The sequence below is a fragment of the Caloenas nicobarica genome, chromosome 2 (genome assembly GCF_036013445.1).
Source record: "Caloenas nicobarica isolate bCalNic1 chromosome 2, bCalNic1.hap1, whole genome shotgun sequence".
NCBI lineage: Eukaryota > Metazoa > Chordata > Aves > Columbiformes > Columbidae > Caloenas > Caloenas nicobarica.
In genome coordinates this window covers 100929273-100952601 of record NC_088246.1, presented here as the reverse complement: position 1 = coordinate 100952601, position 23329 = coordinate 100929273, and the positions used below count along the sequence as shown (strand labels likewise).

General features: G+C 37.2%; 1 protein-coding gene across 1 annotated transcript in view; it reads left to right on the top strand.

The window, feature by feature from the left end:
* The window catches only part of LOC135985194 (dynein axonemal heavy chain 5-like), a 169318-nt gene that overhangs the window by 9917 nt on the left and 136072 nt on the right, over positions 1 to 23329 (top strand). The window contains exons 7-25 of the mRNA XM_065628249.1: positions 1046 to 1117; positions 3467 to 3568; positions 4473 to 4659; positions 5871 to 6036; positions 6143 to 6236; positions 7410 to 7508; positions 8882 to 9063; positions 11447 to 11566; positions 12298 to 12499; positions 15061 to 15156; positions 15892 to 16065; positions 16159 to 16248; positions 16962 to 17117; positions 18120 to 18259; positions 19900 to 20051; positions 21614 to 21821; positions 22620 to 22707; positions 22814 to 22937; positions 23051 to 23214. Coding sequence (XP_065484321.1) covers positions 1046 to 1117; positions 3467 to 3568; positions 4473 to 4659; positions 5871 to 6036; positions 6143 to 6236; positions 7410 to 7508; positions 8882 to 9063; positions 11447 to 11566; positions 12298 to 12499; positions 15061 to 15156; positions 15892 to 16065; positions 16159 to 16248; positions 16962 to 17117; positions 18120 to 18259; positions 19900 to 20051; positions 21614 to 21821; positions 22620 to 22707; positions 22814 to 22937; positions 23051 to 23214 — 2616 coding nt within the window. The remainder of the gene's footprint in view (positions 1 to 1045; positions 1118 to 3466; positions 3569 to 4472; positions 4660 to 5870; positions 6037 to 6142; positions 6237 to 7409; positions 7509 to 8881; positions 9064 to 11446; positions 11567 to 12297; positions 12500 to 15060; positions 15157 to 15891; positions 16066 to 16158; positions 16249 to 16961; positions 17118 to 18119; positions 18260 to 19899; positions 20052 to 21613; positions 21822 to 22619; positions 22708 to 22813; positions 22938 to 23050; positions 23215 to 23329) is intronic.

Below are 23329 nucleotides of genomic sequence, written 5' to 3'. Positions count from 1 at the left end.
ACTCCAAAAATATCTTTAATAATTCCTTTATTCCATTCAAATTCTTATAACAACCGCCTCACTGTAATATCTAAGCATTATTCAGACTAGTCATTAACATTTCTGATTAATTTTCTTTCTGTCTCTTTTGGAGGAAATCAGGTGTACCATATTCAACTTTTTGAGTAAGGCATGGTGATGTCTTTTTCTTTTTAATGTTTTAATTTTTTTTCCAATGAGCTTATATTAACATAGTTATGTTAGAAAAAACATAGCTGAAGAATTCTTTCTTGCTTTCAGAGAAGTGAGGTCCATTACTCTGCCAATTGGACCAACTGGAATGGCTTTTAAAATTTGTTATAGTTGAATTATTATTAAATTTAATAGATTAAAAATAAGCATTGTTGCAGTACTGATTTGAAACTTTTACATTACTTCAGTCCATCAAAAAGATGAAAGCACATGTTAAAAAGTATTTGAATCAGAAGTTTTTAGTAATCTTTAAGTTCCCCTTTAAAAAAATGAAATAAATGCCATTCTAACATGATCCATTCTGGTCTAGGTGTCTATGAAAAGTACTTTAAATGTTTGAAAGCTGAAGATATCTTTAGGTTTTTTTCAATGAATTTGTGTTGGTACATTCAGAAAGGGATTAGACAACCTCATGGGTAGGTCCATAAATGGATACTAAAATGACTAGACAGGAATTTGTCATCTCTCAGCTCTTGCACAATGTTCGCAAGTGGTCAGGGAACACAAGAGGAATGGAGCTTAGAAAGGAGCCTGGCTCACAAGCTCTCCCTGAACTGCATTTTCTTGGTAGAGATGCGATACTGGACCGGTCTGCCCAAAAGGGCATTTTTGATGTTCTTATGTCAGATGAAGAAAAAACAATGTTTGATTTGAGAAGGACGGATTTTGAAATATCCTACAAACAGTTTCCTACTTTTTTGAGTAATAATTTTTTTACAATTTTGTTTTCAGCACAGTTTTACATTGTTAAGTAAATTACTTTTACTGTAGAGGTGTACTCTTTTTAACTGATTGCATTTTGTCCTTTTTACAGAACTTTACAGGAACTTGTGCGTTTTTCCTAAGGACATCAGATAAAGTTATAACTGCATCAAATATTTCCCAGGTCAGACCAAAATATTTGCAACAGAAGAGCATGCAGATATAACATTTGAGAATAGACATTAAACAAAAAAAAAATCAATAAGCCTGTAATAATTTTCTCAAAAACATTGATGCACTGATTTTTATGCTTTACAGATTTTCTCCTTATTTGTCACTGATAAGTTGATGTGTTCCCTTAGAGCAGTCCAAAGCTGTAGGAAGTTTGTTCTCCAGCTACAGTCATGGAAATTAGTACTTCGGTTTCTGTCAGTCACTTGCTTTATGACAATATTTTTACAAATACCTCATCCAAGGGTGCAAAAGTAATTTTGAGGCTTCCTCTTCTCACGGCCTGTGAGTCCTGCTGCACTGTTTCAGTTGGGCACCTGTCAGAATGGTTGTACAAACTCTTCAGTGAGCTTCCCTCGTGTCCTCTCTCTGTGGTTCTCTTGCAATCACCTCGTCTTGGCAGTGGATGTCCTGTAGCTGTCATCATACTTCATTCCTTATGTGAGGCAACATTTTTAGATGACATAGAAGGTAAAACAAGCCTTAATTTTCCATCCAGCAGTCTTCACACTGATGAGGCTTGGAGCTCAGGCTCAGGCTGGTTTGGCAAATTTTGGTTTATCCTGAAGAGCTGTGCTGCAAGCAGAACCTGAGAACACCCTAGAAATACATGGATTTGTCCCCTGTTTCTCAAGAGGAATAGCCGAATCTTTGGCATCCTGTGGAAAGAAATGGTTCAGGTTGTATATCGACCTTGTCCTAGAGATTCAGAAGTCTTGAAAGACTTAATTTGCCATGTCTCCCCCTCCCTGCGACAAATGTAAACGCTAATATGGGAGAGACTGGCATTGTTAAAAGCATCTGAAGGGGAAAAATAGAGGTCAGTTATTTTCTTCATTAGCGTTCTGTCCTTTCCTTCTGTTATTTTGTTAGCACACCCTCCTGCAGAAAGAACTAGTTTAGGAGCATTTCCTTGTTAACAACCTTGTGAGCATTGCCTCCCAGGGAACATGTTCAGACGTGCAGAGAAATCTGGTCTTCCTCCTAAGCACTTCTTCAAGCAGAATGATGTCTTGATTGTCATCCATAATACCACCACTTTTTGAGAGAGAGCTTTCTACCCTCTTGTAGTGTAGTGGGATTATAATACTGTAATAATGTTAGGATGTAGTATTCCACCCATGCATAACAACTAATTGTCTTAAATGCTCTTCTTTTGCATGCAAGGGGGAACTAGCAAGAAAAACACTAGTGAAATGAATTATCAAGATAGCCAAGAATGTCCAAGCTTCTACGAAACCTCATTTGTAGTTGCTGTTCCTAAAACACACTGGAATTGCTGTCTTTACACAGGCAGAAGCTGGGAGTAGAAGCTTCCAGGGCAGAACTCTGCTTTTCCCTGTATGAGTGAAGCATTCAGTGTGATGAAGGCAAAATCAGTGTATGTTTGTGCAGCTCAGAAGTTCTCAGTGAGACTCCCTCTCTGCTAACAGCAGACATACCCAGAGCTGAAATGGCTAGTCCTTATGGGTCGTGGAAAGCACATGGCCCATGTTCAGGATGTATCCATCTGTAAGCAAAATGCCTGTAGAAGAAGATAACCAGTCCATAAGCAGATAGCACTGGGAAAACATGCAGTCTCTTACTTCCTCCAATTAATGCATTACGTTCCATAGTAAAATTCCACTCACCAGTACGATCTCTGTCCCCAGCTTCAGCAATTCACTGCTTGTTGCTTCACATTAACTAGAACGGACTATTGGAAGGGACCTACAATGGTCATATAGTCCAACTGTCTGACCACTTTAGGACGGACCAAAAGCTAAAGCATGTTGTTAAGGTCACTGTCCGAATGCCTCTTAAACGCTGACAGGCTGGGAGCATCGACCACTTCTCTAGGGAGCCTGTTCCAATGTTTGACCACCTTCTGGGTAAAGAAATGCTTCGTAACAATGAACTGGAGAGAACTGTGCAACTGAGGCATTTCTTGCCTGATACATTTGTTATCCATTTTTAGGCATTTATGATAGATGGAAGCTGTTCCTCTAAAAGAGAAATACAGATGTATAATTGTCTTAATGCACTGATGTTGAATGATTCATTTTAATTGGTGGCTGGAGTGTTGCTACAATATGGGACTGGCTCTTCAGGTGACTCAAACTTAATGGCAAGTCTTGGAATTTCCAGTCGAATTTTAGTCTGTGTCCAATCCAAATTCAGTAGCTGGGGGGGGGCAATATTCTCATGGAACCTACACAGTTAATGACTGTATGTATGTCTGTCATGTGTCTGAATTTCACTCAAGTAGTGTAATGTTGCAGAAGTTTACGTGCACTCTGCTAATTTTTGTTTATTCCCAAAGGAGGTGAATTTTGGTGCATTTGATTGTACTAACGGAAATATCCTTCAGGGCCTGGAATTCTTCTTGTCCCAAATCATGATACCAGCACTTAAATCCCAACAGGTAATCCAATAGCTAGCCTTTTTTCCCAAGAACATGTGGAATTAAGGCAAGTGGCTACGGCACTCCTGTTTGTGCATCAGCTGAACAATACAAAAAGATACAAGTCTAATATAGACCTTTATGGGAGTCATGCAATTTGTATACAAGTGTTTGAAATACATATATTTATTTTTTATTTTCAAGCAATAGCACCAACTGTAATGCTCATGACAAAGGAGAATGCAGCATATCAGCCATACTAAGGTAAAACTGTGATGACTTATTCAAAAGTAGATTAAGCCTGGATTGAAAGAAGTGTCAGCACAAAGGATCAGTTTATGATTTTATTCTAGAGCGAGGGACAGCAAGCACTGTATCACAGCCAGAGTGTCCATCTTCTCTAAGTTTTGTTTGTTCTGTGTCACTCACAAAGCATCACAGTTGGTTCTGTTGCCTCCAGAAGGACAAGTTCAGAGGTAGGAAATATACTGAAGCTCAGTGTCTGTCAAGAATGATGGTGTTGTATGTGGTTACCATACACTACCATTCTCTCTTAACCAGGAGCAGGAAGGGAAATTAGAATATTTTTTCTCTGCCCAGAGAGAGCCAAATCAGACCAAAAAAAAGAAGACAACAATTCGGTGTGGAGACAGTGAGAGCAGGGAGACATTTTCATTTCTCGAGAGCCTCTTGCTCATTTGTCTCTTGTCTAATAATTAAATCAATGCACACTTTAAAGTATTTACATTATGGTACAGATGAGTGTATTTTAAAGTGCGTACTGATAAATCTTTATATTCTGAATAAGAAATACTTTTCTAATGAAAAATAAGATACCTTTTGTGTTCAAAAAAAAACACCAACAAAAGGAAGTGTCACCCTCGTACTTTTTTTCCCCCCCCCCCATAAATCGTAAAATATTCAGAACTGGGGAGCTGTGAAAGAAGGCTTGAAGAACAGCCAGATACAAGACTTTCTGTATTCAGTGGATAAATTTGTGGGTACTTTGTCATCATCAAGACAAAATATAGAAGATAAAATTCAGCTCACAAAAGTGGATGTTGATATTTATATCAGCAACTTACAGAACCCATCTGACTACATAACTGCAGGTGAGTAATTCCTACGTCAAAACAACCACAATGATGCTGTTTATATAATAAATGCTCTGTCATTACTAAAAAATTACTCTGAAGAATTAATTCATCTTCCCTTAGCTGTATAAATTTTTCTGCTTACACTTGCCAGGTTTCTCACTGTATAATTATAAAATCATCAATCATTTGCCCATCCTTTAATTCACAGATCTATAGATTAGGTAGTTCCTTGACATATCATGTATGCAGTGGCCTGTGTTCCTCCTAGTTTGCTGGCCAAGTAGTTACTGAGTGTAGCCATCTACTAGTGTGTATAGTCTTCACTTTCTTTGATACTGGGGAAATCATATCTGATGTTAAGTCTGGCTCTGAAGGCTGTGTGTCAAAAGAAAATGAATTTATAAAAATTTGTCTTATATATATACGTATATGCTTATGTGGGAAAAAGAGTAGTTATGTCTTTTTGAACAATAGCTTTCCACCATTTCTTTTCACCACATGGATTTTCAGAGTGAAATAATGCCAAACCAGTCAATACTTGTGCAAGCCCTCTCAACCCTACATGAGCCTGGGGCAGGACAGTTTCCACAGAAGAACTAGTGAGTTTTAAGATGAGACAATAACATTATACAGCTGGACAAGTTCTTTAGATCCGTTCAGTAGCACAAGCTCCATGAGTCCTAAATATAATGCGCCAAGTGAACCGGACTCTTTCAGCTGCTAAGGCAATCTAAAAGATGAGCTGACTTATGAATCGTGGGGGGTTTTTGTGACTGTTAATAGTGGTGTCAGTTACGTGATGCTTTTGATGTGGAATAGGCTGCAACGGCAGGAGAGAAATGTGGAGATGTAAGCCTTTGCTTGTGAAATACAAGCAGAAAATATACACATAATACTTAATGCATTTCTTAGACCACTGAAACACAATTCTCCCAAAAACACATTACTGTTTGTTGTTTTTCTTTTCCCCTTATGAACTCAGTGTATTTTTAGCTGTTTCCATTTTAAAGGATATGCAGGAGTAACATAGTAGGTAGATACAGGTTGTAGGTGTGTGCATCTTGTTATTACTGTCTTAATAATTTCCTGTTGTTGATCAGTGATTTGAATATCATCAGCTTACACAGTTTCAGCTTACGTTTGACAAGGACATTTCACTTCTGTAGTTAAAAATCTGTATTTATTTCTTGGTACTTATGAGACCATCCTATTCTATGATTTTGAAGGCAGTAACACAGAGGTCACTGAGAAACTGGAAGAAGTGGTCATGATTTGGATCAAACAGATCAGACAAGTTTTAGTGGAGAGTGAACAAATGAGAAGAGAAGCTGGTGACGTTGGTCCATCTGCAGAGCTGGAACACTGGAAGACAAGAATGTCATCATTTAACAGGTTAAATCCCTGTGTTATTTCTCACAGAGTCTAAAAAAAAGTTTTTTAAAAATAGATGTAAACTTCATTTCCAAAGGGAGTATTAATCGTGTTTCTTTCTTCAAAGCCTTTTAGGTGAGATCAAGAGTACAAGAGTAAAGAAAATCATAAGTATTCTTCAGGCAGCAAGATCAAAGACATTAAGGCAGTGGAAAGAGCTGGTAATTACCATGTTTTAATAAAAGTTTTAAATTAGTACAATACTGTATTTGTAATACACAGAGAACTGAACACAATGCTAAAAATAGGTTTGAGTGTTTACGCTAGTTTTGTACTGTGGTTTATTATCCATTTGTTGAAATATAACATTGAAGATTCTGAAGTTAAATAAATGACTTGAAAAGAAGTCAATGCTTCTGTATGTGTCTTTCATTAATGTAGTGAGCAGAATGGTTGTGCAAAAGTAAAGCCATGCAGCAATACAACATTTTTCTGTCTCTCTCCAGCTGTGCACTAAGCAGGCCACCTGTAGAGATGTCAGAAAGTTCATCATATTGCTTTTAAAATTATTGACAGCTGGCTTTTTGTAGCATAACAGCTATTTCAGATAAGTGGATATCTGTAATGTAAACTTATCAGTCAAAATGATAGGCAAGCCAGAAAATAAGCTGTAGACCATGTACAGCCAATCAGACCCGCCCCCCCCCCACCAGAATGCGGAACTTCTAGCACTTAAGAAGGTATTCATATTATACTGTTTTGAAAACAGACCAGCAAAAGGGTATCAGCCTACAGAGTTTTTGGTTTTGTGCTTAACATTGTCACAGACTTCTGTGATAAATGGAATTTGGATGAGAGTGTCTGTACAGAGCCAGTACAAGCCACAGATGATGAACTAGATTTCTTTCTTCATACAAAATTGCCCCCTAAGTGCTGGATAGTTTCACCTGTCATGAACAGAACGATATACAAGCATTAGTTGTGAACTGATTTTTCGTAACAAGTGTTTATTAAAAAATGATGGGAAACACCTTGGTACATTTCAGGGATCTTGTCTAAGCTCTGTAGAATGGGTATCATGCTAAAACCATTCTAAAATGTAAGTTGGATTATTGAAACCACACTATGTTACTTCTATCAGGAAAGAAAACTTTGGGGGTTTAAGGAAGGAGTTCTTCTAAATCATATCCAAAATATTGCTGATTGCCAGGTAGATCTTACCAATTTTTGCCTGTAAAAGTAGTTATTTCTTATGTAAAGAAGAAATGTCTTATTTGAGAGAACGTTCTGAAAGAAAATGTTTGCAAGATGGAATAATAGTCTTGCAGTAACATGCAAGAGCAAGAACCTCTTCAGTAAATTTTAACAGTATTATTTTTTTTTTCTCCCCTCAGGATGGCAATATAACAATTGCTGCCAATGAAGCTAAAGACAACGTGAGATATTTATATACATTGGATAAATTTTTTGGCCCACTTGCCAAAGTCTCACCTGTAAGTAATACTCTAAAGGCAACAATTAACTTGAAATTCAGAAAAGAAAGGAAAGGCTTTTGCTTCTGAAAGATATTCTCTTTTCAGCATTTAATTCCTATTCTTAATGATTAGTGGACAGCTTAACTCTTTTGGCACCAGTGAATTGAGTTTACAGATTTTGAATAATCCAGAGATAATACTACTTTTTTATGTAGAAGGAAGTTGAAATTCCAGAAAATAATCGAAGGGCATGAAAAAAGTAAGCAAAAGATGTTGTTTTTCCAAACCTGATATCAAGCTGAATTGTCTTTGTGAGGTTGGGCTTTACATATGGTACCTCTTCCTGTCTCCATGCTTCAGTTACTAGTTACTTGTGATTGTTTTAATGCTAATATCATAAAATGATCCTAAGCCTTCAGTTGAGCTGAAATTGGACAGCTTCCACTTATTTTACAGGTTAAAACTGCTTCTCTTGCTGGTAGCACGGATTTACTGTCATCTAGGTTCAAATGCTAAAACTTACTTTCATAACCATATGGGTCTCAGATTTCATTTTTTTAAGTGAGAGCATGAATTTTGAAGATACAGCAGCAGGCAAAACTGTCTAAGCTTACATGGTTCAGTAGATTTACACATAATCCAGCTGCTTACAATTTTTCTAAATGTTGTTCTCAAAGCTTGTACTCTGTTTGAATCCGTTGTGCTATTTCACACTGCTTTTCTTCTGCAAATACTCACTGTTTGGCCATATTGGATTTGACTTTTACATACCAAACTTTTTTTTTTTTTTTTTCCACTTTTCTAAACCAGTCACTGTCTCTTGCTTTGAGTTCTCAGAATATCTGGCTTGCATGCATTTCTGTGGGACAGAAAAGTCTCTAGTTCAGTGTCCTCACTAAGAGAGAGATTATTGTTGCCTCCTCCTTTTGTATTTCTCTTCTGTACAGATCTAGACAAAATGAGCAATGGCTAACTTTCTTCTTGCTGTTCTTCGTACAGCAGGCCAACTCTTTTATAGCAGTATATGACTTCTTTTCCTCAGGTAGCATATTCCTTTGCAAAAGAGACTACAGCACCTTCATGTGCTGGAGGGCATGGCCAAAAAGAGTACAGCCTCTGTTTTTCCTCTGGAAAATCCCACTCTGGAAGAAGACCTATTCATTTATTCATTCCCCATTCCCCATTTTTAAGTCTTGGTCATAGCGTGTTTAAGTCCCCTCAAATGAATTGGATGGTCCAGTTCATAATTAGATGTCTACAAGTACCATGTATTACAATCAAAAAGATGTTTATCCACTGACCAGTGTATTCCCAGCGCTATCACATTTTCCATTGTGTTAATTTTTTAGGAAATTCAAATTGCTGACTTTCCCATTTTTTTCCTGATGTAGGTAACAATGATGGAACATGTACCCAGTTTAATGAATACTATCTGTATGATCTACTGTACATCACCATATTACAACACGTCAGAGCACATGACATCTCTTCTTCTTAAAATCACTAATCAAATGATTAACACATGCAAGACCTACCTCTGTGAAGGTGTTTCAAAAATCTGGGATCTGGACAGGTAACAGAATTTTAATAATTCCATCTTCTTCTGTTAGCACTAGAAATAAGATTATAGATTACTCATCAAGATTATTAAAAGGTAAATTTAAGTAGCCCTTTGTCCTCCTATCAGACACTGATTCCCATGTTAATTTTAAGCTTGTGTCTGTTCATTTTCTGTAGAATTAAGTACTCTGCAAAAAAAAAGTTACTATGTATCGTGAAAAAAACTATTGCAAAGCATGTAATATATATCAGTATGCAACATTTGATATTTTTGGCTTTTTTTTAGACTAAAACACACTTGAGCAATTAGAACTGGGAGCTATCAGTATGCAACATTTGATATTTTTGGCTTTTTTTAGACTAAAACACACTTGAGCAATTAGAACTGGGAGCTAAGGTTTTTCATAAAGAAGCTCTGAGGACAAACTGGTGAAGTTCTATCTAAGATTTGTGTTTTGCTGTTAGTGGACAGGATAGTTAGGTTGAAGAAGGAGACAGTATATACCAGGACCAGAATCACAATTCATTTGTGCTCTGTTTGGAGCGAGATATGTGAGTGATGAGACTCAGACTTTAATTTTCTGAGTATTCTGTGGACAATGCCGTATGAGCAAACACATGAAGACTGTAAATGGTGCTAATGAGGCACCTTAAATTAAAACAGCTAGATTTCCTGTAAGTTTGCTAGTCAGACATGCCTAAGATGAGTTTTATTCTTCTTTTCTATTGTTCTTGTTACAGCTCCTAGCGTAGGAAGAGTCCCAGGTTTTCAGCAAATGTTAGGCACAATACAGAAAATGAACAAAAAGTTTGCCCCTGCTCTAAGGACCTTGCAATCTAAAACATAAGAAGAGTTTGCAATCTGAAACATAAGAAGTGAATAAAGAGATGAGGGAGGAAAGAGGGATGAAGAAAAACCAGCAGTCGTGCAGCGTTGGTCAGCTGGAGTGACAGTGTTTTCAGCAAACCCTGTGATGCGCTTGGGTGTTCTGTAGGCATCACTGCCAGGAGAACGAAAGGAGACATTTCAAGGAAGGGACGAGTTAGCTACTCTGAGGCTACTTGCAAGGAGCTGCTCCCAAGTGCTACATACAGCATAAGTGGAAGCACAGAAGAGCTTGTATGAAACTTAACAAGAGGATGGTGAATGCTGACATCACTGGCAGAAAAAGTGATGTCACTTATCTGAAGGATAAGTTAACTGGAGATAGGCTAGGAAGAACACATACTATCAGAACAACTCAATTATTTTCATGCAAAAGAGAAGGGAGAAACCACAGAGAGGGTTTAAGATGAGCATGATATCTAAAGTTATCAACTAGAAAAGTAATGATTTGAATAACCTCTTGAAAGAGTATAACTGGAGCAAGATTATGGTTACTGAGGTGAGAAGGAAAAGGTGTTACAAGCTTCATCAATCATAGACAGTCAGGATATCTGTGCTTAAATTCCAGCCAAGTCAAAAGTGACACTGAGGTAACAGGCTAGGAGACGTAAAAGTGAATCTAATAAATAATTTGGTTTCGTCCTGTATTTTGGTGTTGGTAAAAGGAAGATTTCAGAAATTACTGGTAATCAATCACCTACTGGCTATGTTTATTCTAAAGAATTAATTTAAATAGAATTAGAATACTTTTGTTTGTTTATTCTAGCTGAATTTATTTTTGAGACATTCTTGTTTATTTATTTGCTGCTGCTGTCCCTGCGGAAGTTTCTCTCTGTCCCCTGTAGTGGTTTTGGTCTGTAAAGTCTGACTTTCATTTTCATTCCAAATGATCTTTTGGAAGATGAAAGACAAAGCCAAAGTGGAGCAACAGTCTTGAGTAAATGGCTTATGGCTAATTTCCGTGCCTCATCTATGTATCTCATGCATAGTAGTACCTCAGGGTTAATGAACAACTCTGTATAAGATGTAACTATTTGTGGCCTTAGGAACCAAGATGTTCCTGGTGTATCTTTTTAAAGAAACAAGACTTTCCTCATGCTTACTGTAGTCTGGAAAAATACCTCTCCAGTCTTCTCTGCATAGAAAAAACCAAAGAAACAAATGAAGGAAAACCCATCAGAAATATGCAGTTTACAGAAGATGAGGAATGGCCAAGCCAAAGGCATTCAGGAGCCAGGGTTTACCCAGTGTATGTCCTTTCTGGACTATGCTGTGAAAGTTTTGGGTTGATGACAATAAAACCTACACTAAAAATATGCAATGTAGATAACAAATTTTAAGAAAAAAACTTTTAATGTAATCCTCATATTTTGAATGTTTTCAGGTAACATATAATTTTATATTCTTATTTTGCAAAGTTGCATGTCTGACTGAAATATTCTGTTTTTATTTATACTCTTTTGAGGACCTTCTTAGAATGATTTTCTGTCTTCTGTACTTTCTTCCTCAGGCAAGAATTGCTGAAGAGGATACAACAATGCATTTCTCTCAAAGAACTGTACCAAACATGCTTTCAGAGAATTAGGGAGGAGCTAAAGGAAAATCGAAGTGAGAGGCAATTTGATTTCAGGTAAATAATTTACTCTAATATTGAATCATATTCATTTATACAATTTACAAATGAGATGTCATTATATCTGCTGGCTAGCAGAAAAGCTAAATATTAAGTTAAAATGTAGTATTTATTATAATTGGGAAATGACCTTGCAGAGGTTTGTGAGTTTTTTGTTGTTGTTGTTTTGGTTTGGTTGATTTGTTTGTTTGTTTTCAGGAATAAACCAGTGACAGGTTTTTGCCAGTAACTTGATTTAGCAGGTGTCCAAGGGGACTGCAGGAGAATTCATGCATGTGTTAATTTAATACATATGTTTATGTATGGTCTGAAATCCCAACAAATTTGAGTAATGAATAAAAGTGAAAAGACTCCAGGAGAATTTTAGTCACCTTTGGGCTGGCTTGTCTATCACAGTGCTAAGGGGATTTTTACCTGTATTGACACTTACAGCACGGGACATTTCTTAGTATTGTACATTCACATTTTGATCTCCTGCAAATGTCTTATTTAAAAGAGTAACTCCTGTGAAATATAAAGGCTTTTAATTTACAAATATAAGGATTAAGCATTTTCTGGTTTACATGCATTACTTTAAAATGGTTCTTACTTGATTTGTAATTATTACACTAGAGTTTTTTTATATGAAACTTGGTAGCAGTTCTGGTAGAATATATGTGGGTTAAATAGAGAAAATCTGTTACAAATACATTTGCATAACAATCCCTCTGTTGCTTTTTCATTGTTAGTGAAAACTATATATTTGGAAAATTTGATACATTCTGTAAACGTTTGGAGAAGATTTCAGATATGAGCAATATGATGGCAAGCCTTTTAGAGCTCCAGCGTATAAAAATAGAAGGTATTGAAGAGATCAGTACTCATTACCAGAGCATTGCTACAAACACCAAATCCAAACAGTATGATGTTCTGGATCACAGAAAAAAAGAGGTACATACATTCAGCACTTATTGGACAATCATTCCCTTAATTCTATGCTTTTCACCGGAGTTATGCAAAGAACTTGCAAAGGACTTTTCAAGTGCCTCAGACTCTTGTTTTAGTACAGCCTGTACATGCTGGAATTGAGCTGTAGCCTGTTCGCTTTGCAGGATTGATAGCCCCACAATAGGAGTGCTATAATAGAAATGCTGACTTGCTTTCCTGCCTTCCTGAACTGTAGCTTGCAACTGTCAGGAACTTTCCTTTGAATGTTTAAGTCTGGAGTACCTTTGGCGTTCTTCTAACTGGCTGATGGCTTACATTTCTGTAATCCTTGCTGTGTGGTTGTTTTCTGTAAGTGAACATTTACTCTTAACAGGCATTTGGAGTTGTTTAAAAATCGCATGGCTTTCCTACACTTAAATGATTTGAGCAAAGTATACTATGGACTATCTTCCCAAGCTTGTAGAGTGCTTTCTTGGAGAAGAAGTTTGCATTGAACTCTTTTTGCAGGTCCTCAGTGTTTTGGACTTCTGAGAAAAATTATTACAGATAAATACCCAAATTACTTATAGCTAGGAGCTGCCAAATTTGGGAGTCTAATAGCAATGAAGCTGTCACAGCTCCATGTGCCCAGGTCCCCTCAGCTGCGAGGCTGGTTGTGTAATTCCTAACAGGCTGCATGCACGCATACACATCATGCATTTATACACAGTTCCAGCCATACTGCTCAACACAAGCTGAAAACACAGCAATCATACAAACAGTATTAATGTCCCCATCCTGTACTTCTCTGGCTGAGCAGGATGAAGGCCTGTTAGTAGAAAATATATTTACATGGTTCCTTCCAGTAGCTGGTCTTACACAGTATGTCCAGTAACTGGCTCCTGGGTACCCAGGTCTCCCCAGTTCCTGAACTTAGAAATCCTCCCCCAAGGTCCACAGCCCCACTCCTGCTGCTGGAACTCAGACCCATACACACACACACAGACACATGGGCTGTGGGTCCCTCCAGTAACTGGTCTTAGGCCATCAGTCCGCTCTCTACTTGACCCCTGGATCCCTTTGCTCTCCTGGTTGCTGACACACAAAGTCACACACGTGCAAACATTTCTTTCTTGTAGTTGGTCTAGACTTAGAACCTTACCAGTGGCTGACCTTCAGAGTCTACTGTCTCTCTGGTAGCTGGCTGGGGCCTCCTGGTCCCTCTGCTAGCCAACTCTTAGACCACTCTGATCTCTTTAATATCCAGCCTAGACTTGTGGCTGCCCCACCACTTGGTTCCCAAGCCTCTTGCGCTATTTGCTGCCTCGTCTGGTTTGGTATTCTCTACACACACTCACCCAATATGCACGTGCTGCGGTGTTTCTGGTTGCTGTGATCCATGGTTCCTAGCCTGGCTGCTGATGCTTAGACCTCAACACACTCCAGTCTCTCCAGCTGCTGGCTCTACAGGTGCACAGGCCCCAGTGACCTGTGGTCTCTGTAGAATCATAGAATGGTGTGGGTTGGAAACGACCTTTGAAGATTATCTAGTCCAGCCCCTCTGCCACAGTGGACAGGGACAGCTTTCACTAGATCTGGTTGCTCAAAGCCCTGTCCCGACTGATCTCGAACACTTCCATGGGTGGGGCATCCACAGCTTCTCTGGGCAACCTGTTCCAGTGTCTCACCACCATCAGCATGAAAAATCTCTTCCTTATGTCCGATCTAAATCAACACTCTTTTGGGTAGATTTAAAACTGTTATCCATTGTCTTGTCTCTACAGACCTTGGTAAAAGTCTCTCTTCATCTTTCTTGTAAGTTGTCCTTAAGCCCCTTCGCTGCTGTTGCTGGTGCATAGACTCCCATACACACCCATGCATATGGAAGAGAACACCCTTTCACCCAGGAAAATGGTTAGAAATGGAGATAAGAAAGATGACAAGACAGACTGTACTGATCAGATGCAGGGCACAGCTGGAAAAGCATACTGACCAGCAACCTGTTCAAGTGACAGACTCCTTTTATCCCATCGTGCCTCCATTTTCCCACACTTGTTCCTCCCACAAACCACATTGATCCCTGCCTTTGCTTCTTCCCTAACTCCTATAATACATTTTGTACAGTCCCAAAATGCTCTTCCCTGGTAAACTGTAGTATTAGAGCCCCTTATCTCCTAGGCAATAACTTCCCTTAGTCTGTAACATGCTCTAGAGAGTCTGCCAGTTTGCTCATCTCAATGAGTTTCATACCTGGACAGTGAGCTGAACACTCTGCTGTAGCAGTGCTGGGTGTAGGTGGTGAGTGTGCTCTGTTCACTGATAGGGTTATTGGATTTCCTCTGCCTGTCCTTGTTCCTCTGTGCTCCTCTGTGTTCATAAAAATGAGGCTTCAATCATATAACCTAACACTTTTTTTGTTTGCTTTGCTTAGAATGTAAATGCGTTTGTTACTGGTGTTGTCCTTGTTCTCTTTAATTCAGTGCTGCACACATGTACTGGGGACTAAAACAAAAACTTCAGGGAAATAATTTTGTATTACATGAAAGCAACACTATAGCTACCTTTTTTTCCCCCCCCTTTTCTAGTTTGAAAAAGATTACCTTGAATTTAAGAACCAAATTGCAGCATTGTATGAGTCCATACAAGAATTTGTGGATTCCTCATTTGAGAAGACCGTAACTGTAAGTAATTTTACAAATGCAACACACTTTTTCTGGTGCTCAGAAAGGCTGAGCACCCATAGGTCCTGCTGAGCTCCTTCATTACTGCCAGCATTCTGTACTGTGCTGGCGGCTGGCTGAGATAATGTAAGAGGACACCAAGCCCGTAACAGCTGTCCTAAAAGTCGATTGCAGAAGCACTGGAAGAGAAGGTTCATTGTTTCTTGGTGCCAATTTTACGTTCCTTCTTTCCTTACCGATTTTGTAGCCCTATTTTTCTGAAGTTTATTTTCTTTCTTCTTCTTGGTGTTGCCCATGCTTCCTGTTGCATTTTTGAGTTATTCCTTTTGGATTGGCAGGAGTAATGAAATAATTTCTGCCATCTGTCACCTTAATGTCAGTACTGTTCGTTGGTTCAGGCCCTGATCATGATATGAGATGTTAATGAAGCATGAATAAAGTTGTAGGTGTTCTACCACAAATGTTTGCAGAAAAAAAGTGTGATGAGAGTCAGAAAAAACCTCAATTCCATTATACTGTAGTGGTAGCAGTTTCTCGGTTCATACTATGTTAAATATATTCTACATGGGACAAAATGCAGAAGTAAAATTCACTAACTTGTCTGTATGGACTTTTCTGTGTTTCTTAGAAAGCAACTTACAAACTTACATGTTATAAATTTTTTAAAAAATTATGAAAAATGACTTTATGATCTATTAACATCTGCTGCAGTAAATGCTCCATCCTCCTTTTTAGACTGAACAGATGCTGGGACTTCTGATGAAGCTTGAACAAATAGGAGAAAATCATATTGATCTTGATGAGAAGTATACCATTGTCCTTCAGCAGTACAGCCAAGACTTAGAGTTTGTTCGTAAACTCTACCAGGAGCAAAAAGAAAATCCACCTATACCACGTAATATACCACCAGTAAGAAAGAACTAAATGAGAGAGAACAAAGACTTTGCTTCTCGACTCTTTTTAAGTTAATGGAAATATAACCTCATATCTTTTGTGTTTTAGGTAACAGGGAAGATTATGTGGGCCCAGCAGTTATACAGAAAAATCGACCATCCGATGACATTCCTTAAAAAGAAAACCACACTTTTGAAGGTTGGAAATCAGCAGAAGTGGATTTATGCTCAGCTTTCAAGCATGTTATTAACAGACGCATGATTTATTTTTATACTTCTAAGCTCACTTTTCTAGCAACTGATATTGAAGCTCATCCAACAGGAAAGGTGTTGGTGTTTGCTCCAGGATTTGAATTCCTTTTTGCAGCATTATTATTCTGTGGCTGAGGACATTATTTTCCATGAGACATTAAGCTGATGACTTAGGCCAGTGCTTTTGTCCCTTCTGAGGCTTCACTCATGTTAATCCTGGTAGTGGCACTGTTGGCCTCGTACCTAAGCTTACAGCCTTCTGTCTGCTGTGCTCTGTAATGAAGAGAACTGAGATATTTAACCTTAAATGCTAGCCACACTTCATGAAAGAATATAATTTTTATAGCTTTCTCAATGGGACATCAGTGCCTTGTATAGGTCACAATATAGATGTTGTTTTATGGCTAAGACTGGAAGGAAAAATTGGGAAGAGTTCTTTTGTTTAGAGCAGTTAAGTACTTCTTAATAATTGAATTCCTAAATATACTTTAATGTTTCTGTGTCTTACCTTTTCTTTAAAATAGCACAACTTAAAGCTTTCTGTTTGTTTTGTTTTCCTAATGGTGGTGAGGAAAAGCCTAGTAGAGGACTTTTCTACTATATTAGACTCATGGAATTGATTAAATGGTGTTTGCCTTTTTTTTCTTCCTTGAATTGCAGACGCAAGAAATGAAAAAGGTTATTAAGAGCTACAATCAAATGGCTGCAGTTCTTTTGGAATTTGAACTTATTTATCATAGAGCCTGGTGCCGGTTTGCTGACCAGGCTAGAAATGCTCTGTGTGCTTCCTTACTTGTTAGGCACCCGGAAACCAAGGTATGTATGATTTATTCTTTGTGTTACTGTTGCATTGTTTAGTATTATATGCTACTTCAATCCTATCATGGATAGAAAAGCACAGCATTAAAATAATCTGGATAGAGTAAAAAGAATGAACTACTAAAACTGTTGTGTTGTTTTGGTTTTAATTTTTTAAATTTACTTTCCTTTTTGTGTATATATGGTACAGACTTCATTATGTCTCTTCTTTGTAAAGTTCCCGCCTCATTCAGGGCATAGAAGAGGCAATACCCAGCAGATACATATCTATTATTTACTTATCTACATCTTCTTAGATATTTTTTCATGTTTTATTTTCTATGTTAACCAAAATTTTAGTCAAGGAAGGAATTTTTAATTAAATCATGGTCTTCTCTGTAGTGATCGACATCACTATGTTGAGTATATTGCAATCATTCATTAATTTGCTTTCAAAACTGCTTGCTGAGACAGAAAATCTTACCGTTCTTACTTCACTGATTATTTTTTCTGCTGTAGTGCAGAGAAATTAGGGTCTAAATGTGTCATTTTTTGATCTAATTATTCCATAACGGAAAACTAGAACCTCATTTTCAAATTTATTTAGCATCTTAATAGCCTTAAGTGGCTCAAAGTGTACAGAGATCAACCTACACAACATTTCTCCCTAGTCTAACAATGGAGAAACTGAGATGAAAAGGCAAATTACCTTCCACAGAGTGTAGCTGCAGGACTAGAATTAAACTTAAGAAGTCACAGGAGCCAAGTGTTAGAGCACAGTGCAGGTATCACAGGAAATTGGAATCAGTGTAAGATACATGTTGATTAATACTTTGGAAATTCCAGATGTTTGCAGAGGAGAATGAAGTTCTGTGTAGAAACATGGGTATCTATTTTAAAAATCTTATCTAGTCATCTACATCTTCTGATATGTTCCAGTTATATCACACTACATGTAACCATCAAACTACTGCCTTATTTTCTATATCTTTTTTTTTTTCCCTTTACTGCTACATGAAGGAATTACTCGTAAATTTGGACCCAGTTGTCTTGGAAGTACTTTATGAAACAAAATACCTGAAAAAAATGAATTTTGAAGTTCCAGATCTTGTCCTTGGCTTGTGGGCAGATGAAGAACAGATTAAAAGACATCAAATGGAGTGAGTGAAGAGTTTTTTGATCTGATTCTCATCTGCAAATGGGAATCCCAAGCTTTGAGTCTGTTGCATATGCTTTTGATTTATTATAATTTTTCCTTTTGATGGAGTTTAATTGAAATTCAATTGCTTTCCCCTACATTTCCATAGTAATATGGGTAACATGCAGTTGTTCCTGTCTCCACAAAAATCTCATTACTGGAAAATGCCTACATGCTTTTGTTTTGTTACTGCAACAGCTGCTCTGTAGGTAAGGCTGCTAGGTACTGGTGAGGCATCTATGCACTATAACATAGGGATTACACTACAAAATATTACTGTTAACATCAAAAGCTTTTTTCTGTTAGAAAAACAATCTGGAATTTACCACTTGATTAAGGCACAACCCACATATTTGTATAGGTGATCCATCACCTAAGTTATAATTTGCTGTCTTATGTTGAATATCTGAAATAACTTTTTCTGATTTTAAATAATTTCTTTCTGCTTATTTTAGCAGTCTAATTCTGTGCTGGAAGAGTTCTTTTCATTCCCCCTGATGCTGATTATTCTCTAACTCACTAAGCAAAGCTGACAGGTCTTATAAAAAGCCATCCTTCGTGAGGAGTGTTTTTTAGGTAGTTTTTTAAATAGAAGTGGACAAAAAGGGACAAAGTTCAAAGAGTTTCAGAAATACCAGAATTCAACACTTCCTTCCTTTTTCTATTGTTAAAGTTTTCAGTCTTTCACTCTTACAATACCACATTTTTCATTAATCATCTGTGGAGTGTTTTAGGACAAACTAACCTAAAGTTTATAATGTGCAAGGCAAACTCTATGTGCTCCAAAAAGCCACAGCCCTAACTTTTGCCATCCAAGAGAAACAAAAATAACAGAAAATGTTTGCAATAAAAAAATAATCCAAACTTAATTTCTACTCTAAAAAAGACTTCAGACCTACTTCCCAGGCAAAGAAGGAATATTCAGAGATTGCAGATTTTTGCTTAAGCAACACTGGAAAAACACTTCTGGATATATTGTGAATGGGTTATCTCAGTATATGGTTTGTAACAATGATGTTTAAAGTCATGGTTTTAATCTGGCCCAGAACACAGCTATTACATTTTTTTTTTCAGCAGTTCTTGTAAGAAACTCATTATGTATCTGACTTCTGAGTTGCATTCACTTCTAATTCTTGTTTATGCAGCTTTATTATGTAGCTTGCTCTTCATGGAACTATACTGGTAGGTCGTGATTCAGAATTTGGACTGTTTTTCTTTGGGATTTGGTGTTCTAAGTGGTTTGGATCTAACTTTTCTTATAAGCAGTGTCATTTCATACCATGTCTTGTAAGAGAGGAAGAAGGGAACAAAAAAATCATGTTTTCAGTTTCCTGGCTTTTTAAACTCTAATTAATTTTCCTTGGAAGGAAGTTTCTCTAAATCAATCACAGTCGCTTTACTGGAGGTATTTATGTCTCCGTTCTGGTTCTGCTGTTAGTGGGGAGAAGGAGGCTTAGTTTGAGCTAGGAAGAGCTAAGAAGAGTTCTTATTTTTAACACAGAGCCAGAACTTGCAAGTCTTATTAACAGAAAACATGTCCAAACTTCTCTATGTTTCAAATATCTGACTTAAGTACATTCTTGACATCATCATGTCTTGCAGACTCCAGAATCTATTGATGGATTACAAAGAGCGTCTGAATGGGATTCCTGTTATGCTGAAAGCAGTGATGAAACCATTCATAGGACAAGTTGAGGATGCCCTTACTCCAGGCCTCATGCAGCTGTCATGGACTTCTTTGAACATCAATAAATGTACATAAAATAGTAGGGGAAGAAGTGGTCAATTGTTGATGCTATTAGGTGGTACCAGCCAGATATTTCCATGTCAATTTTAGGAAGAGCATTCCATCTATACAAGAGAAAGCGTTGTGAAGCAGTGGAACAGGCTGCCCAGGAAAATGGTGGAGTCACCATCCCTGGAGGTGTTTAAAAGACATGTAGGTGAGGTTCTTAGGGACATGGTTTAGTGCTAGAGTTAGATTATGGTTGGACTTGATGATCTTAAGGGTCTCTTCCAACCAAAATGATTCTATGATTCTTTGTTAAGTATCTGAATAGCTATAATTCAGGTTTTAATGGTTCTTTGGATCAGCATTTGTTCTAGTGGAAACTGGCCTTTTTTACAAGGTAGAGGTTGCGCAGCAAGAGTATCTGGGCTGCCTCCTGTTTCCTTCTGCTGCAGGTGAAATGGATTTGCCGCGAGAAAGGAATGCTTTTCTCGAGGGTGTGCACCATAGCTTTTTGAAGATATGCAATGTCTAAGGTGACCAGAATGTATGTTGGATACTTACAAATTAGCTATTGGTTCAGTGTTCACAAAATAACTCTGACCTTCCAGGGATGTGCTGAACTCACTATGCATAGCTTAATATCTTAAGTTCATCTAATACATAGAGGTATGGGGGCCTGTGATTGTCTTCTAGACTAAAACTGAGGAGAAAAGGTGAAAAAATGGATTTAGGACTACGTTTTATATATATATATATATATAGGTTGGATTATTTGTCCATTTTAGTCAATAAAAAAGACAAGATCAATCATTAACTTCCTAAGAGGAATAAAAAATATTTTCCACTTAAAGCATCAGCATTTGGGCACCGCTGTCATGCCACTGTGTCTTAGATATCATAGTGATTTCTTTCTGTGTACAGTAAGAAAGAATATTGGTGATTCAAACGATGCTGTCTAGTAATGACAAATACAAAGGTGTCAGGTGACATATTTCATTTTTGCAAAGAAAGTATGAAGGACAGGGAAAGAATTTATCCATTCTGTTCAAAACCAGTCATTTTTACCTAGTTTAATAAACACATCTGTTAAAGGAGTCCTTTTATCTCTTTCAAAAGCAAGTTAGGTCATACACATGAAAGAAGAAATCTAGTGGTTTAATTAGTATGTAATCTTGGCTAGAGGAATTTTAGCCATAAATGCGTAAGTTAATTACAATAATAAAAGTAGTGGATTTCCTTGTTGGTTTATGTAGAAGCACCAAAATAATTTTTGGACAGTTCTATCAGTTTTCCACTATATTTTATTGACCTTTTTCATGACAATGTTCTTTAACACACAAAAAAAGAAGAGCTATTTTGAAGGCAATTATACTACTTGTTATAAAACGGTTTCATATAAAGTCTCTGAAATAGAGTAAGTCCATCATGTTTTGGTTCCTGTCCTTAATTGCATATTTCATTGCCATTAAATCCTCGTCTTATTGTAATACTGTGGTGGGAGGCAGGGCGGGGTGGGAAGCAGAGATGAGATTTAAGGGGTTTGGTTTTTGCATTATTTGTTTTCATTTTGTTTTCCTCACTTAGTTATTAAGAATGTTTATAGTACCCTGAGGAAGTTGGACTATGCAGTGAAAGAGGCGGCTGATACCCTGGAATGCAGAATTGAAAGAATTCTGGAGGATATGTCGAACACTGCTCTGATAATTTTGCCAGAAGATGAACCTATAGATGTCCTTTCTTTCCTGGAACAGACAGAAACGCTTGCTATCTCTGCTGCTCACAAACTCTCTCAGTAGGTTTATTCATTGCATAGATTTGAAGGCCATATTTGAAAGGGATTATTTATGTTTTACTTTTTTATGCATAGAGAGTTTATTTGTAAAATTTTACTTTAACAGAGTACTAGTCTAAAGCAAAATGATGGTTTCAGGATGCAGGGAGAAACTCCCAATTGTCTTGATAAGAGCAGATGTAAGATTGCATCTGTAGTGTTTAGCATTTCATATTTTTCTTGTTGTGACATTCTTATCAGTAGCAAGAGAAATGAAGATGGATAGATCTGAAATCTCATCCCTATGTTAATTGCTCGGTTCTTAATGGTAACTAGCTAATGTAAGACTTCACATTCTCAAGGTTGCTGTAATTTTTTGGCCTGTGCTTATTTTCCAGGTTATAGCGGAGTAGTTGTTCAGTTCTTCTCCAAAAGATATCTATGCTCACTGTGCAAAATAAGATACATTCTATTTATTTTTTTTTTTTTTACTAATTCTAATTTCACAGATTATCTCACTGTATCATCATGATAAACCTGTTTTATTCACTACAGCTGGAAAATAACTTCTTTTTCTTCCATTATTATGAAGCCCAGTTGAATCAGATATAACAGTGTCCAACAAATGGGTTTCTTGACAGTCTGCATATCCTAATGTCTTACATTGTCTGTATGCCCAAGCAATAGGAACAAACTGAAAAATATAAGGGTATTTCCCCACACATACAATTCTTCACAGCACAGTGGGACTGGGTTTATATGCAAAGGGTATTCCTTATGTTTGCTTCCCTGTGGGTGACTGTAAGGTTGTTTTTGTAGACAGAGTCAGCAAGTGGAATGCTGTGTGTATGAACTGGTAGACATTCTTCAGCACAGGTTGAAGGCAGATGATGGGAGAACTTTGGAGGTAAGACCTCTACAGTGTAAAAAGTAACCTTTTGTAACCTAGTCAGATAGTTGATATTTCACTTACATGCTGGGTAATTCCTAAGAATTTCCCTTTAACTCTTCAGGATTCATACACCTGTACACATATTGACATGAAACAGAAAACACGCTGCCAAGAATGCCTGTCCTGTAGTTACTATAATCTGATGGGACAACTTTGTCAGAAGAATACTGACTCTTTGGTCAGATGTGAGTCTGGTTTTTTCTGATAAGTTTAATTTTTAAATATTATTTAAAGATTTTTAACCAAGCTTATTGTGGTAAATAAAATATAACCTCACTTAAACATTATATTTATTTAGGCATGAAGATTTCTTTAGAATCTTTAAGACATCGATTGCGTGTTGATGACTCTAGGTATCAGATGACCAAGTTTGTAGAGACACAGAAGGCTCCTTTGTTCAAAGCTGAAATTCAACTGGCTATTCCAAATGTTGTCTTGAGACCAAGTCTTGAAGATATTCAGGTAACAAAAAAATAAATGCGCATCTTAGTCATTTATGGTAAAACATTTATAAATGCATTGTTGAAAAACAACATGTACAGATTTAATCTGCTATAAGAACTAAAAGGAGAGGAAA